Raw genomic sequence first — 17757 nt, forward strand, 5'->3', positions numbered from 1 at the left:
GCGCAGCCCGTGAGGGGAGGAAAGGCGCCAAACCCCCCTGAGGGGCCGCGCGCAGCCCGTGAGGGGAGGAAAGGCGCTAAAGCGCAGCGGGCACGAAGCGTCCGCAGGCCCTCCCTGCGCGCCTGTTCTGCGCCGCAGATTCGCCACCGGCAGCCAGCACTCGGGGCACCGTGACCGGGGTTTCCCAGCGCGGGGGAAGGGGATGAGCGCGGTTTTAGGAGCCTCGGTAGCCCCTGGGACACCCCGCGAGCCAGCGCCTCCGTGCCGCTAATGGCGGGCGGGGCCGCCCCTCGCGCGGCGCTCGCGTTGCATCCCGCAGATTCGCCACGGCCCCTGGAATCGTCGCTGTCCCGGGGGGTGCGGGAACGGCCCTGGCCCCTCGGTGGGGCGCGGGGTAGCCGAACAGACCCCCTCCATAGTGAGCAGGGAGTCACCGGCGGGCCGGGGCCGGCATGTCGAAAGTGCGGAGCGGAGTGCGCAGGCGCCGTCGCCGCCGCCCCGGCCTGTGGGAACAAAGGGAGCGCGGCCGCGCCGAGCGGGTGAGTCCGGGGGGCCCGGCGGGGCTGACCGGGGGGCTCGGGACGGCCCCGGCCCCTCTCCGGCAGCGCTGCGGGGCTCGGGAGGGCCCTCGGGACCGGGGAGGGAGCGGTGGGGCCGAGGGAACCCCCGGTGGCCGCCTTGGGCCCGCTCAGGCTCCGCTCGATCTCCCCGAGCCAGCCCCGTGTGCGAGCCCGGAGCACGGCGTTAGTGGGGATTCTGAAGGAGATTGCGGCTGCCGCGGTGTGATTTGAAGAAAAACACCGAAAATCCACTTTGTTACAGCGCTGTGTGACGCGCTGCCGAGTTCGGTGCTAAAAGGTTAAGCCTTGCCTGTCAGATCATAGCTATGGGGGTCGGTAGTTGTTTAATGTACCCTGTAAAGGTAATGCATCATTGGGTCATTTATGTATTAATAGCAGATTTCTGAAACAATGCGTGTAAAATAATGGGATATGTTTTTTTTATTCCTTACAGGATAAAATATATTTATTTAGACCCGTTCATATGAACGTGACCTAAACCTGTGTGCTCTTGCACAGCTATTTAAGGCCAGATTCCTTGGAAAATCCATTAATTTTTCAAAGAGATAACACCTTGGTTTCTGAAATGCTTTTGTCTGTATTCCAGAATTGACAAACTTTGATAATCACTGGTATCGATTAACAGTCGAAGCTTCGAATATCTGATGGGGGAAAGGCACAACACTTACTAGCATGATCTTCTTTTGTCTTGCAGAAGTACAAATATAATGTCAGGTGGCTGAAAATTTGACTGTCAAAATGTCAAGTAAGTTTTTTTAAAATATTTTTCTTTCTTTACCTTTGATGTTTTACAGATCTGGTTCCACAGAATCTGTTTGTGAGATGATGCCATTATTCCTGGCATTAAAAGAAATTAGCAAGTGTAGTGACTAAACTCTTGGCCTTAAATCCTGCTGTGGCTGATTCCTGGCATATTGTTTTTGTAGGAAATCCACATATCACAGCTTCTGAATCCTGTTGGACTGCGTTTTTGCTTTCTCTCCATGTAATTGGTGTGCATATAAATGAATTTTATTTTCAATCTTGTGCTTGAATAAAAGCCTGGGACAAGAGTAATGGGGAGATTTCAATTTTTCTTTCTTTCCTTTTTCTAGTGTTGCTTTTTGCTGTTCAGTGACAAAACACAAAGTCTTTCAGAGTAGAATTTTCTTGGTTTTGTAAAATCATTTAAAAATATTTGCCATAGCAGATGCCTTAAGAATTCATTCAGATTTTCAAGAAAAAAAAAAATGTGCTTACATTTCTATCTTAACAGAAAGGCCATCCTATGCCCCACCTCCTACCCCAGCTCCTGCAACCGTAAGTATAGTGATTTTTCTCATTAACACAGAGCCTTTAGTAACTTCCCAGAACAATAATTATGGAGTTGCGTCACCTTCCTATATGGGAAACACAATATTAATGTCATATGAATTGTTAAAATTAATATAATTCTTATTTGAGAAGTTTGGGAAAGAGAATCTGAATAAACTTATTTTGCCTTTAAGGCTGGATCTGGCAGACACTGAATTTTCTGTGAGCAGCCACTTGTCTCAAATGACTCCCAGTGGGTTGCAGCAGTACTGGAATAGTTAAAATCAACTGATATATTTGATTATAGAATGTCCTGCTCAGCCTGTGCCCAAATCATGGGCAGACAGTGCATTTTTCCACATCTCAGTTGTACTCAGCTGCTTTTTTTTCTTTGCATTTGAGTGGAATGCAGGATTATGAAACATGCTGTTATATTGGGTCAGAATAATGAAACACTCCTGATGCCACTCTTGCATTCCTTGAAATCTCTGGTATTTTGGAGTCTAGGACTTGGGAAATATTTTACTTTCTAGTAAAGTGGCGTGCCCTGACACTGAGGAAAACATGAACAGAGCTTTGAATCCTGCCCAGTGACATTCCTGGATGTACAAAGGTGCTGCAGTACCAGTGTGCTGGGGGCAGGAACTGTTTGAAAGTAAATATACATCTTTGGTCACATTTATGGATAGTTTGGGTTTTAGGACAAATCCTTTGTACAGAAGATTGAGCAAAGGATGGGAGTTGGAAGGAATGTGATCCCTCCAAGTTTTTGTGCCATACTTTACAGGAAGAGGCTTAACAATTACATAATACATAAATACAAGTTATGTTTTTATAAGTTTACATAAATAAACTTGATTTTCATAGTTTGCTCAGAGTTTTCATTTTGCACACAGCAAACTAGATCTATTAGAAGGAACATGATGGATCCTGACCCCTGGATTCCTGCATCGAGAGCTGTGCATACCCATGTGGTTCCTTTGGGATATAGCATGGATACAGATGTTTAATGGTTCATGTTGATGTGGTACAGTCCTTCAGAAGGATACATGAAGCACATGCCAGGACTGCAACCAGTGACATGCATTTCCTGTTTTACAAGCATCTTTTATTTTGTATTATATTTTATACAGTCCTTCATGTGATGGTCTGTGCTCTGTTAATGCAAGTCACAAAGTAGCCAAATAACCTTGCTTGTTCTTCCACAGCCAGTTCCAGGTTCTGCAGTCAACAAAATCCCAGTAATTCTCAAAACTGCAGTACTGTACCTGAAATAAAAATCCTCCATGTGATGCAAGGTAGTTCCTGGTAACATTTAAATCCTGTCTTGCAGAAATAAAGAATTAAGCAGACGGAGATTACAATTGTCACCTGGTTTTATTGAAGAGGTGTAGTCAACATATTCAAAGCCTGTTGTTATGGTAATACAAAAAACTGTACTAAAACAGTGCCTTATGAAGTAGTGAATGTGTATGTCATGAGCCCAGGCATACAGATGAGCACATCAGCTGCTGGGACTGAGTTAAAAAGCTTGGCAATAAAACCTCTGTTGAAGACTGACTGTTAAAGGATAATTTTCCTCTGCACTTGTGTGTTTAGAAATAAACTCCTGCAGTGTGTCTGCATTGACTTGAAACCTTCCTAGTTACTTTAGTCAGCTCCTAAAACGCTTCTGTTCAGCGTTTGTACGTGTCATACTTTGGTTCTTAAGAGTCCTGAACCTACTTGTCAAATTTGTATAATTGTAATCTGGAACAAGTCCAGTCAGTGAATCCCTGAAAGACTTCTTGGAATGTTTATTAGGGCTGCTGGAGAGTGGGACACTGTGGGAATGACATTTAAACGTCCAGAAACACTCCAGGCTCTTGTGAACTCATGGAATCATGGAACCACCACAGTCAGGACTTAATCACAATTACCATTAAATAGCTGATCTTTTTTCCAACAAAATAGTTGATCTTTTTTCCATCTGACTGGAAAAGAGGGGGATAATGGAAAAAAGAAATTTATTTGAGGAGGGGAATTCAGGTAACCTGATGAAACTTGAATGTCCATTGCTATTGCTAAGTGAGAAGGGAATGAAAAGAAACAAGATTTTTTTTTTTTCTGCGTGACTGAGGTGAGAACAAATCAATCCACTTTCATGAATGAATGAAGATGTATTGAATAATTTCTGAATTATCTTGGATTTGGTGATCTGTTCAGACTAGTTTAAAGTTTTTAACTTACAGGTCCTACTGCAGATGTAGAGTTCCTCAGCTCTGTCAGTCTACAGCCTGCCTCATAACAGAGAGATGTCTCTGGGAATTGTCTTCAGCCACTGGCAGTGGAGCACAAATGGTGCTTTGAGAGATTTCCTCCCCTGCTCTATTTGTTGGGAAGGCAGAATTCTGGGAAGAAAAGCAGGCAGAGATTTTCACTGGTGTCATAAATGTGGGTACAGGGGATTTCTGCCCCATCACTGGGTGCTGAGTTGCCCAACTTTCACCCTTGGGAGACAAGAGTCTTCTGAATTCCTTGGTGGCTTATGTTGGAAAACTCTCATTAGCCATGACCTGAATTTACAGAGTACATGTTTAAATGAGTTCCACAGTTAATAGAAATAAAATCACCAATTTTCAGACAGAAATTTGTAGTGACACATTTGCTTAAAAGTCCTGTTTCCTTACTAGGTTTATACTGGAGTAAGTTTTGTGTGTTGGGAAGACACCAACTGCTACACCTCATTGCTTGTTTGAATTCTGGTTGCTTTTGCATGCCATATTGCAGTTCATTTTCATTTCTGTGTTCTCCTCGTTTGAGCTCATTTCTCATTCGTGTTTTTGTCTCATTTGTTTCCATCAGCAAATGCCCAGCACCCCAGGGTTTGTGGGATACAATCCATACAGCCATCTGGCCTACAACAACTACAGGCTGGGAGGGAACCCGGGCACCAACAGCCGGGTCACGGTAGGAGAATCAACTATTACATCCTCCAGCAAACACCAGGAGCTGACCAGAAATGGCTTTAGGGTTAGGTTCTTCAGAGTCTTGGCTGCTGCCACTTCTTTATAAAAAAAACCAAAACCAACTTCTTATTCCTCACTTTCCTCCCCTTCCCCTTCACTCTGAAACCTTTTGCAGGAAAATGGGTTTTTACTCAACTGGTAATGGTATATGATGCAGACATCCAAAAAGACAGACTTTGGTCTTCAGTGACCACTGCATGCATAGGAAAAGCTTCTGTAGCTGGGTATGAATTTTTGGAGGGAGGGAACTGCTCTTTTTGCTGAGGTTTATTGGTACAAAAATAAGGAAGAACATTTTGCAAGCTGGAGATCATTGATAGTCGTTGCATCATTCTGTTGAGCCATGCAAGAGGTACAGCCCTTTATTTTTCTTTCTAGTCTTAGTCTGGTAATTACTGCACAGTCCCAAGTTCAGTCATTATTTTTTCAACAAAAGTGTGATGTTGATAATAAAATAGCTTCAGCTCATATATGTGTCAGTGTGTGGGAAATGGATGTTACATTCATTTTTCATGGAGTAAACAAAGTGAGATGGAGACAAGTGATGAGGGAGGTGACAGCTTCTTTCAAACATGAATCAAGTCCTAGCATTGTATGCAGTTAGGAAACAAAAATAGACAGTGGAAATATAACACTCTTAACAACAGAAACAGAGTAAATCCCTGATACTTTCTTAAATATCTCACAACTTTAAGGTTTCTCCATGTAGAACTTTGTACCTCAAAACTTCTGATCAGTTTGGAAGGTGATACAAAGATTTCTCAAGGACCAAATACGTGGTGCTTTTTGAAAGTGTAGTCTTTTTTATGCCTCTCATATAAACCTTCTTTCAAATGAAGTTCATCCAATTTTTTAAAGCATTTACAGAAAGGATCTTCCCCTACAAGCTGGAATTGACTGTTCAAATGGATACTTTCTTTATACAAGACTCAAGTCAGGTTTTGTGTGAGAACTTCCATTGTTTCTGTATGTCACAAGCATACACAGCCTGCTCTGCCATGCATATCCCAGTATATGGATGGTGTCTTTAAACCCCTCTTAATTTAAAAGCATTAAAAAGTTTCCGTTAATGTTTTTCCAACCCATCTGTATGTGTATCTATGTATACATTTTGGTAATGCATATACCTCATGCACATTATTTATACACAGTTCTGTATGCATTGTTCATAGAGCTCCATAAATTCAGCAAACAAACAAACAAAAAAAAAAAAGAAACTATCAGGAGGAAAACAGTATTGAACTGAGCCTTCTGGGCTACACCCAAGTATTGATCTACAGGCCACAGCCCTGAAAGATCTTGAACCTGCTTTATATTTTCATGTCAATACTCCCACTTAATAAAACTCCTGGCATGTGGAAGTGCTGGAAGAGTGGAGGGTTTCAGACCCTGCAGTTGACAGGGGCTGTGATGTCATTGCACTGCTTTAGGAGCAAGCCCTGTCAGATGTTCTGTGGCTTGAAGGGATGCAAGGAGACCCAGCAGCATTAAAGCTCAGCAGCCTTTTGTGTGGTGCCAGCTTTGTGTCTGGCAGAATAAGCCAAAGGAAGACAGAGCACAGGAGCATGTTCCAGGCTAATTGGGACAATTCATTAGAGCTTGGCTACAATTAGAGCACATATTTACCTTATAGCTGCATAGAATTGTTTTCTTTTCATAAAGAGTCAGTTAATTGGCACCAAATTACCACTGACAAATTTTACAGAAAAATAATAACTAAAATTACTTTATAATGTCTTTAACTTAATGTTTTTTACCTTTCTTCATATCTTTTTAAACCTGTACAATAGCCACATTAAATTTGTCAAAACAGATAAATAAGTTAGTCATCAGAAGTGAAAAAAAACAACCTGCTGGGATTAGTGTTTCCTTGTCCGTTCCTAAGCTATGTAGTTCAGTTTTAAGAACATGGAGCCCTTTTGAGGATTTATCTAGCTACTGCTCTGTAAACTTACAGAGGAAAGGACAAACTTACATTGGAAATTATTCCTCTGAGGACCAACTCTAGCTAGTGCTTGTTCACTTACAGCCTGGGTAATTTTTCTGGTGATGTTTGCTTCTCTTGGTGGGGGTGTGTGAATGCACAAGTGTTTTCCAAAACGAGTGCGTATAGAAACTGTTCAGCGATCCCATTAACGAATGGATTTATCCGGTTCTTTTATAGGCTTCCTCTGGTATTACCATTCCAAAGCCCCCCAAACCCCCAGACAAGCCCCTGATGCCCTACATGAGGTACAGCCGGAAGGTGGGTATTACAGTGTCCATCAGTAATAAAGTCAGTGTTCGTTTGTGCTAACAATTAATTGCTATGATCTTAGTTTCAGCTTCTAAACGTTGACTCCTAACAGCCTGCGCTCTCTTAAGGGGATGTAAAGTACAGAGTCTGCCCTGCAGAACAAAGGCAGCAGTAGTCTGGTCACACAGTTGCCAATTTCTGGGGGGAAAATTGCTAAAATGCTAATTCCTACCACTGTCTGCTGACAAGGATCCACCCCGCCACATTCAGAAGTTCCTGTGACTTACTGACAGAACTTTTTTATATAAAGGAAGTATTCCTTGCGTTTTCTGGGCTTGGTGCAGTGCTGTAGCTGGACTGAAGAGTAGCAATGAGTGGACTTTGCATGTTCTCCTTCACCACCCTAGCCCGTGGCAACGTTTGCTTCGCTATTCTGTGAACTGTTTGACAGAAAGTAGGAGAGAGACTCTTGTGGAGTCTGGAATCTGATGGGGCATGGGGAGGGCATGGCAGCCTGGCTGAAGCAGGTGAGCCAGAAGGAATTTCTTCCACTTCTGGTAAAGTATCTTTACCAGCATGTCTGTCTTAGGCCAAAAAACATCAACACACACACAAAAAAAAAAAGTCAAGTGGCGCAGCAAGAAATTACACTGGCAGCTCTCCTTTTTTTTCCCTATAAAGTTAGGAACCTTTTTGGTGGAGTCAGAACTTGTTGGAACTCAGATTGATCAGCAAGACTGAAATATTGTGAAATGTTACATTCTGATCTGAAAAGCTCAGTCTCTTTGTCATAATCTACTGCTGGATGTGTTTACTCAGTAGCATTTTTTTCCCCGAGATGCAGCGATGTTCATTTAAGAAGAGAATTGAGAGGGTTAAAGGCAATATTCCCATGAGACCAAAGCCACTCAGCAATTGCCTGGTTCAGTAGCTGGCTTCCTACTGACTTCCTGCCCCAGAAAATAATCCAGATAGTTTAGCCAGACTCATTCCTAACTTTATCCTGTTTTTCATGGTGATTCCAGAAAGAACACTGAGATGACAATATAAAATGTTTAATTTGGAAGTATTTAGATATCATTAGTAAAGCTCCAGCTGTTTCTGTTAAGGTCTGGGACCAAGTGAAGGCGTCCAATCCTGATTTGAAGTTATGGGAAATTGGCAAGATTATTGGAGGAATGTGGCGAGATCTCACTGATGAAGAGAAGCAAGAGTATTTGAATGAATATGAAGCTGAAAAGGTAAATGGAAGAAATCTGGGATGTTTATTACAGCTGATTCTTCTAGGAACTGGTCTGAGAAGAAAAATTCATCTTCCCCATGCAGGGGTGTTTGAGGCATTCACGAGAGCCCTGTATGTAACTTAAATGGAAGTTTGTCCTGACACGTCTCTTAGATTTTTTTAAATAACTGTGCATCAACTGTGACTGGTCAGTTTTTAGACCTAATTCAAAATGAAGTATTTATAATTGAGTGTCGATTTTAACTGTGTAATGAATGGATTTGATTGTACAACATCAGTATTGAAAAGATTGTCTCAACACCAAAATCCTCTTTCAAAACTGGTGCTCTGCAACTACTGCTGTTGTCATGAACATGTTCCTAAGAGACTTCCAGTCACGTGGGGTTTGGTTTTCCTGGTGGAACTCCACGTTGTGGCATTAATGTTTTGTTTCTTAATAGAAAATGCTACCACTTGTAGGGTTTTCTTGTGCTTTTGTTTTGGTTTTATTGATCTTAATGACAAGAGATGACAGCTGCCTTGTGTCTAGGTTGGTAAGTGTTGAGCACCTGTACAAGACTGTTGTTGTGATTCTCAGGTACAAAGGGAGAATTGTCCAGCTGATGTGTTGTGCTTACACCTGGCAGGCACCTGAGGCTCTGGCTACCTGGTCAAATCTCAGCTGGTTTTATTCCAAGGCAATAGAGAAGTACTGCAAAACTCAGTGCTCTTAGCTGAGAAAAAAAATAATCCAGGAATTCTATTTTTACCTTGGTAATGATGTTTAGATTGTAAGCTCCTTGGGGCAGGGGCCAGCTGGTTTCTGTTGTGCCAAGGCAGAAGGATCCTGGTCCTGATCATTTACAAGCGTTTTAGGTACCTTTATCAATATCATAGATTATATCTATTTTTTTTATTAGAAGTATCTCAAATCACTGTACGAAATCTTAAGAATGAGATTAAAGAAAGCAATTCAAAGAGAAAAGGTATTTCAAAGAAAGTGAAAATAGTGGTGCTGTCCTGCTGCCAGGAGGAGACAGGAGTCTGGCTGCAGCTTTCTGTGCCATCCCAGAACAGGGATGGGTCAAAGAATGAACAAATCTTAAATGATTTTGGAAAGTGGTTCATGACATACTGGCATAAGGAAAGAGAAGAAATCAGAACCACAGATTTAGTTAGAACTCCAGAGAATTACTAAGAATATTTTGTGAATATTTCATCTTACCAGAACTTGATCTTAAATGTTCTGAGGTGTTTGAATTTGAAATCTCAGAAAACAAAGCTATCATAATACTAAAAGGACCTAAGAACCAGCTGTGTTTTTAAAACACAAATGACTATAGAAGTTCTAATTTGTAAAAAAGAAGGACTGAGAGAATCTGATCATTTGTATCTCAGCCAGACGATGCAGATTCAGCTTTGTCTGTGTAACCGCGCTGTGCGTTACACAGAGCGCAGTTGTGGCCGGGTGGGAATCACCCAGTGGTGCAATCAAACCATGTTGGTCACCTTGCAGATCGAGTACAACGAGTCCATGAAGGCCTACCACAACTCCCCTGCCTACCTGGCCTACATCAACGCCAAGAGCCGCGCCGAGGCGGCGCTGGAAGAGGAGAGCCGGCAGCGGCAGTCACGCATGGAGAAGGGGGAGCCCTACATGAGCATCCAGCCCGCGGAGGATCCCGATGGTAAGGAGCTGGTGTGCACTCCCAGTGGGACACCCATGGCATGGAGATACAGAAAACCACCTGTGTTCACTTTCTGCAGCGCTTCATGTGGCTTCGTTTCTGCTTTGGTGCTTTCATGCCAATTCTCATTACCACTTTTTATTCTGTACAGCTGACTTGGTTCCCAAAAGTAAGGTGGCACCCGTGGCAAAAGTTATTCCAACCCTTCTTAATTAAGTGTGAAGTAATGCTCAATAGTTCAAACCAGATCAGTCTGCTTACTGCTCCATAATGGCTTTAGCACATGCTTTAGAAAAGGCTTAGGTGCCTGATTTAATCCGGCTTGGATGGAATGTTGTGCTTTATTACCAGAAGCACATAAATCTGACAGGCAGAGTTCTGGTGTGATTAAGAGCACCTGAACTTTGAATGTGTTCAACAACTGTCATTCGAGATTGTTTGGTGAGTGAGGTGCCCTTGCTGCTGACAAGTTGATGAGAAAATTCTGAAAGTTTATTTGACTGCAAGGAAATGCACCCCACCCAGTGGGAAAAGTCAGCCTCGCACACCTCATGGCTGCTTTTAAATGCATCACCAAATACTTGTTGAAACCTGAGGGTGAAAAATGTGCTCAGTTACACCCTTTTTTTTCCTTCCCCCTTGTGAAAGCACACCCCTGAGATAAATCTCATAGCAAACAGCACTTTCCCCCGTGTGAGGTAATTGCAACATTTATGTAAATACATTTCATGCCGGAATAACTGGAACCTGGGGACTTGAGATTCTGTTCTGTGCCACCAGTGCAAAGTAGACTTGGGCAAAACCAGCCATTACCTCTTTTTTTGCTTTGTTTAATCAGATACCTAAATGAGATACAATATACACTTGGAAATAAACTTTCATTTAACTAGTTCTCTTCTTCGGTAATATCTCCTGGCATGGTCTTCAGCTTCTTAAGATTTCTTTGAATAGCTGGGATAGTAATCTCCAGTAGGAGTACTTAATGTAAAGCAAAATTAGACCTCTGGACTTTTCTATGTGGCATTGTTCTGGGAGATAATTCATACTTGTTGTTTACCTGGTTTCTCTTTAGAGAGATTCACTTACTAATAAATAATCAAATTCTTTTAATACATGACTGAAGTTTCAGTGATGAGTAAATGTGTCTCATGGCTTCATGCTTTCAGTCCTCAGTATTTTAATAAATAAGTAGTTTTGATCTGTGCTACAAAGGTTATTTATAGACGAGTCACTATCCTGATGGCATTTTGTTCTGGAAACATGATTAATCAGGAATGGGTCTTTTATTTGGTGTATTAATAGTCCCTCTTACTGTGGAAGTGTGGAAAGCAACAGAGTGAATAACTAGGTCAGTCCCAATTTCAGCTGTGGGAAATGCATGTGAAATTAGCTGTTAGAGCTGTGCCAGGTGAATGCTGCCCTGGCCACACTTTGTCTCGTTTTGAAATTCCCTGATGCTCTGTGTGTGTTACTGTGAACTTTGTGACATGACAACTGCTGCTGTTAGGGCTCATATTTTAGTTTTTGTGAGTGGTAATGTGGATACAGAGTGGATAATGTGGCTACATTGGGCTCAGCTCTCATTTTGTGGGATCAAAGCAGTTTCCCCTCCAACTCCTGTTGCAGATTACGATGATGGGTTCTCCATGAAGCACACGGCCACGGCTCGGTTCCAGAGGAACCACCGGCTCATCAGCGAGATCCTGAGCGAGAGCGTGGTGCCCGACGTCCGCTCTGTGGTCACCACAGCCAGAATGCAAGTCCTGAAACGCCAGGTTCAGTCCTTGATGGTTCATCAGGTAAAAAGAAAGGATGGAGATGCAGCTAAAACATGGTGGGGTTGGGCTGGACTCCAACTCTTTGGATCATTCAATCAACTACGTGACTGTTCTTGCTGGGTGTCAATGTTCTGTGTGCTCCAGGAGCTAATCCCTGGGATTTCTTGGGAGCTACAGAACATGAGACTTCACCTTTTGTGTTGTTTTGTTCTTTGTGTTTTGTCCTAAGAGTTCCATAGTTCTTCATTATTACACACAACCCCCTGTATGCAGTTTTTAAAGTCTGCTGGTTAATTAGTACTGGTAGTGTTGTGATTTCGGGTACCTGACAACTCATCTTGTTTGTAATGATTCTTTTTTTGAAGTAAATTGTCCCTGTTCTAATGTTTTTCACTGTAAGTTACATTTATACAAAATATATGGTGCAGTCACACCTGCATGTTTGACCCAGCATTGGTCACATGCCTGTGTTTTCCAAACACTCATGTTACCAAAAGAACCCTTTCAGCATAGTCAGTGTGTGTGGGGGTGAAGCAAAACCAGAAATAGGTAGAGATTTGTTGGGGTTTTTTTAATTACAGGAGATTTAGAGGGTAGAGGGGATAGTTGTCCTTCTTTCCTGTGAATTGTGGTCTTTCTGTGTTAGAGACTGCAATTGATGTGGGGTGTGTGTCTATACCTGTGAGCTGTGTATATACAGACCTGTGGGATATGTATACACAGACCTGGGGGGGCAGAATAGGAAAGAAAATGTGCAGATTTGATGCTGGAAGCTTCACCTCAGGTGCACAGTGTTTCCTTTACAATATGCTTGAACTGCTGCGCAGACCCACCTACTGTTCCTACTTTTCAGTATGAACTTCTGAGCTAATGGGTATCAGAGGCAGGCAGAAGGATGTTTACATATTAGACCAGTATTTAAAAATAAACCCATATGAAAATTTGTATGCTTAGCTGTACCTCTGCCCAGTTTTTAGGTGACTGCACAGTGAGGTTCTTGCTTTTGTTTCACTTCCAGCGTAAGCTCGAAGCTGAGCTGCTGCAAATTGAGGAGCGTCACCAGGAAAAGAAGAGGAAGTTTTTGGAAAGCACAGACTCTTTCAACAACGAGCTTAAAAGGGTACAGCTCATTTTTCTCACTTACTCTGAGGAAGCTGCTGGTTCCACAGTGGTACAAGTGCTTCAGTTCTATGTTCAGTTCTGAGCAATTGCCCAGCTGCTGGGGCAGTGCCCTGGTGTGGGTGGTAAAAAGCACAGAATGATTTCCTGCTCCTTCAGTGACCTTTAGGGCCAGTACAGTTTAGAAGTGCCTCCAGGCTGGGCTGGGTGAATTCACTCAGAGCAGCTGGAGGAAGGTGGCCCTGAAGCCACTGGGGAGGGCACACTGCTCTCCTTGGCTGCACTCAAATAACCAGTTTAGTTTGTTTATTCCCTCTCCCCTTTTTTTTTTCTTAATATGCCTGTATCTCCCTCCATAGATACTTCCAGTATAAACTTTGTAAAATCAAAAGTTCTGTGCAGTGTGTAGAAATAATGAAGTCATCATTGGGGTTTACTGATTATTTATTTCTCAGGGTATCTGCAGTAGTAAAAGAGCTAAAGTTTTCCTTTGTTTTGCTTTGTTTTTAATTGCTAGTTATGCAGTTTGAAGGTGGAAGTGGATATGGAAAAAATTGCAGCTGAAATTGCTCAAGCTGAGGAACAGGCTCGCAAGAGACAGGAGGAAAGGGAAAAGGAAGCAGCTGAGCAAGCTGAGCGCAGTCAGAACAGCCTGGCAGCTGAGGAGGAGCAGGCAGCCAGCAAGGGAGAGGAGAAGAAAGAAGAGGAGAGCACTCCAATGGAGACAGGTAACTGCACCTGAACAGCTGCAGAATCCTCCAAGGATCAGCATTAAAGGGTCTCTGAAGAGAGGCGTTCACTGCATCTTGGTGAACACAGGAATTTGCTTGCTTCTCATTAAATTACTTGTTTTTAAGAGAGGAGAAGATAAGATCCCACAGAGCCCCATGTCATGCTTTGTGTGTGATGTACCCGAGGAAAAATTAGTAAACCTGAGGTTAGACTGCTTAACTGGGAGCAGCTGGGAGTGTTTTCTTGTCCCAGTGTCAGTGTCCAGCCAGAATGATGCAACAGCAGTGCTTCCTATGCAGCTCTTAGACAAATTTTCCAGCTGTTTTCTGCTCTGGACAGTGGCAGTAAGAAATGCTGCTGGATCCAGGAGTCCCAATGACTATTGCATCAGTGAGTCACTGCTGCAACAGCAGGAGCATAAGGAAAGAGGGGCCAAGGAGTTTGAATTCCAGTGCTTCTGCTTTAACAAGGAGCATGGCTTTCTTATGGCTGGAATTCTGAGGTCAGGCAGCTGTGGCTGACATCAGGATGTGTGGCAGGACCATATATGTCCTCAGCACTGAAAGATCCCCGAGTTGTGCCTGTCCCTGCATGTTCTAGGTGACTGCTATGGAATACTCGGATTTGTTATAGCTTCTGTTTCTTCCTAAATCCTAATTGCACAATCTAAATAAATATTGACATGTAAATGACACTTAGAAATACATTTTTTCCAGAAGAGCCTCACCCAGAAGAGAGCACAGACAACCAGCAGAACGGTGAAGAAGGAACCTCCACCCCAGAGGACAAGGAGAGCGGGCAGGAAGGGGTGGACAGCACAGCTGAGGAGGGAACCAGTGACAGCAACACGGGCTCGGAGAGCAACAGCGCCACGGTGGAGGAGCCGCCCGCAGACCCCATCGCCGAGGAGGCAGAGAAGAAAGAATAATCACTGACTCAGTTCCTGTGTCTCTGTAATGAAGTACTGTTTGATTTCAGAGCGTGCTCTGCGGCTGTTGTACCTTCCCTGCCTCTGTCACTTGTCTCAAAGGATGCCAGGGCTTAGTGACACTCCAGGTTATCAGCATAGCAAGGTGAAGGGGCCTGGAGAGGTACAGGGTGTCCTGCAGCAGGCAGAAAAGAAGCCTCATGTGTCTAAACACAGCTGTTACAGTGTGGAGAGGTCCTTGTATCATTTGTATTTCTTCCCTAGAAAGAGTAGAAACCACTGGTTTTGGTTTCTGTGAGAAATCAGGCCTTTTCCCTTTCTTCTGGTGCCATGGACACTCTGGCACTTTTCCCCAAAGGCCCTTCCTGCCCCTTTGTGGCACAGGTGTCTCACCTGTGCTGCTGTCCTGGCCTGACTGCATGAGGGACCTGCTCCTGGCAGGGGCACTGGCTTTCTGGAGAGGCTGGACTGTAACCAAAACATTCAGATTTTTCCTTACTATGGGGCAAAGACTTTATGTCTCTCCAGGGTGTCGCCTGGAGCCTCTCCTTCCCTAACAACTCCAAAAGTCCCCTGTGTCCCACAGCTACTGCTCTGCCTGTCAGCAAGGGCAATTTCTGCTGCAGCCTACCCAGTCCATGCTTTTAAAGAAAGCTCTCAGTCCTCAGGAACAGCTCCAGAGTGAGTCTGAAAGTCTGGGGTTTTGGGGGTTTTTGGTGTAACTTGTTTTCCTAGAGTATCTCTCTGCTGTGGTGGAAACTTGCTCATGGTCTGTGTGTGGCATGTCAGGAGATGCAGTTCCAAAGGGCTCAGTGTAGTCTTACAGGAAATGACACATCATGAGGGATCTTTTTTTCTGTGGTGCAGGATTCTTTTCAACAAGCCTTTGCTTTTCTTTCCCAATTAACTCCTTTATTTGCTACCAAGAGACCCTGGTGTGGCCTCAGCCAGAGACCTGGCACAGAACAGAGCAGGAGAGTGTTTAGACACGCACATGTTCTCTGAGCAGACAGTCACTGATATGGCACAAATGGTAAAAAATAGTAGTTTTGCTTGTCATGAGCTTTCAGAACCTCTGGAGACTCTACAAATGAAAAGGCCATAATTTGCCCTATATAAGCAAAACCCCACAGATAAATACACTGAATTGTGGCAACAGCCATGGGCCACTTCTTGACTTAACAACTGAGGGAACACATAATCTTTCAATGAACTGATGTGTATTTGCAGAGCAGTGGGTCTATCAGATGGTGTTTTTTAAATCTTTTTTTTTAATGGTCTAAAAAGAATAAAATCCAACGTTTGGTTTTTTTTTTTTAAACTGACAGTGGTCTGTTCTTGTCTTTTAAGGTAGTGCCAGTGTTTGGTTCAGATCTTTCATCAGCTGTTCTCCATCTCAAGCCAGAGGAAAATAAGCACACAAGCTTTTATTCCTTACAAAGAACCAGCTGCTTGCTGGACTGGAGCCCCCCTCCCTCCCCCAGCCCTGTGGGGCCCAGGTGGGGTTCCACACCTGAGCTGCTGCAAACCCTTGTTGTGCAACAGCTTTTATCTGCAGCAGCCCTGGCTTCTGTAGGCCGGGGATGCTTTTCATCTGCTCCAAATTCTCAAGGTGTATGTAAATAACTAATTATTGGCAAAGACGGGTGTGTGCAGCTCAGGGTGTGGACGTGAAGGAGTGGGTGTTGTCTTCACGAGTGAAATAACCTGTCCAAGCACATGAGAACGTGAAGGAATGCCCAAGGGCAGTGCTGGAGCACTGACCAGCCCCGTGGGGCCTGGCAGAGGTGCCTGCAAGGGACAGGAGCATCAGGGACCAGCCAAGGACAGGGACAGGCCTTGGGAAATACCTGGCTCCTGCAGCAGCCCTTCCTCAGAGCTACCTGAAACTTCTGGTGGGCCCTGTGTTCTACAGGTCCTCACTGGGATGTTCTTGATGGAACCTGTGGCCACCTGCAGGTCCCCAGCAGGACTAGGAACCCTTCCTCCCATGAGGAAGAGTCCTCATGCTTTGCTGCTGGAGCTGCTCTGTTTCCTGTGTGCCCTGTCTGGCAGGAGGTGGGTGCAGGCTGGGGCTCTGAGGTGCAGCCATCCCCCGTGGGGTGCTGAGAGCTGCTGAGTCCCTCACACCCCCAGGGGAGACCGAAGCAAAAAGGCAAATCCAAGCTTTGCATCATGTGAGGGAGTTGTTTTCTTCGGTTTGTTTTTCTCTTCAAGAAAAACCAGGGGTTTTCAAGTCTGACTCAGTCATTGTGACCTCTGACATCACTTCTGGTTTGCTCTGCAGGCAAAGGTTCTTGTCTCTGTTGGGTTGTTGTCAAAAATATGCTTTTATCTCACCACAAAAACACACTCAGTAAAAGTTATTAAGAAGCCTGGGTTAAAAAAAGAACTGATCTCAAAGTTTTTTTGTTGGTTTGGGGGTTTGTTGGGTTTCTTTTTTTGCATTTATGTAATTATTAGATTTTATCACCCCAAAAACCTTATAACCTACAAAGCTGGTACAGTAATGGGTACATAGCAAAAAGCAGGCCCAAAGGGTAAGTTTTGAAAGGGATTTAGATGTTAAAATATGAACCAGGCACCTTGTGAGGTTGTTCAGAAATTATTCACCTGGTAAAATGAACTGAGAGCCCAGGCCTCTGAGAGCTTCATGCACCCAAATCCCTTCCAAACCCCTCACCTACACACAGGACTGAGCTTGGCTTCCCAGAAAGAAAGAAGCCTCATGTTTGTGCAGTAGCTGACCTTTCAGAGAAGAAAAAAAGACTGACAGAGAAACAAACAAGGTTGGGGTTTTTTAAAAAATGGTAAGAAATCACCTGTGTATAACCTGGACAAGTCTTGCCAAGTTGCTCTGCCTGGAGCCAAACGAGCTGCAGACACTGCTCGCAAGAGAGGATTATGCTGGTGACAGAAAGAAATAAAACAGATTAAAGGAGCTTTACAGGAATAAAATATCAAAGCAAATCCAAACCCTGGCACAAAGGGGCAGCTCGTGTGTCAGGGAAGCAGAGCCTGTTCAGAGCCTTGTGCTGCAGCAGAGAGCAGAGAGGCTGACCCTGACCTTGGGAGGCTTGGGGGGAGCAGGTCCAGAGCCCCTGTGTGGTGATAAATTGGGGGTGAGGAGGCTCCTGAGAAAGGGAGGTGTGGGTGGGCAGCACACAGGGAG

General features: G+C 44.0%; 1 protein-coding gene across 3 annotated transcripts; it reads left to right on the forward strand.

The window, feature by feature from the left end:
- Nucleotides 1-372: 372 nt before the first annotated feature.
- Nucleotides 373-15910, forward strand: SMARCE1 (SWI/SNF related, matrix associated, actin dependent regulator of chromatin, subfamily e, member 1). Of its 3 annotated transcripts, none has more exons than XM_058820461.1 (11): nucleotides 373-539; nucleotides 1276-1326; nucleotides 1837-1880; nucleotides 4719-4823; nucleotides 7047-7127; nucleotides 8228-8359; nucleotides 9857-10028; nucleotides 11655-11827; nucleotides 12825-12926; nucleotides 13443-13653; nucleotides 14377-15910. In XM_058820461.1, the coding sequence occupies exons 2-11, from the start codon at nucleotides 1320-1322 to the stop codon at nucleotides 14583-14585; spliced, it is 1236 nt and encodes a 411-aa protein (XP_058676444.1). In that variant the 5' UTR covers nucleotides 373-539; nucleotides 1276-1319; the 3' UTR covers nucleotides 14586-15910. The 3 variants fall into 3 exon arrangements, with proteins under 3 accessions (XP_058676444.1, XP_058676445.1, XP_058676443.1); XM_058820460.1 differs by having other exon boundaries at nucleotides 483-539; nucleotides 14374-15910; XM_058820462.1 differs by lacking the exon at nucleotides 4719-4823 and having other exon boundaries at nucleotides 396-539; nucleotides 14374-15910.
- Nucleotides 15911-17757: the final 1847 nt, after the last annotated feature.

This window comes from Ammospiza caudacuta, chromosome 27 (assembly GCF_027887145.1).
Source record: "Ammospiza caudacuta isolate bAmmCau1 chromosome 27, bAmmCau1.pri, whole genome shotgun sequence".
NCBI lineage: Eukaryota > Metazoa > Chordata > Aves > Passeriformes > Passerellidae > Ammospiza > Ammospiza caudacuta.

Excerpts from the sequence above, each read along its gene's own strand:
- SMARCE1 (XM_058820460.1), top strand. Across the intron at positions 1,881-4,718 it reads CTACCCCAGCTCCTGCAACC|CAAATGCCCAGCACCCCAGG; the intron begins GTAAGTATAGTG and ends TGTTTCCATCAG. Across the intron at positions 4,824-7,046 it reads GCACCAACAGCCGGGTCACG|GCTTCCTCTGGTATTACCAT; the intron begins GTAGGAGAATCA and ends GTTCTTTTATAG.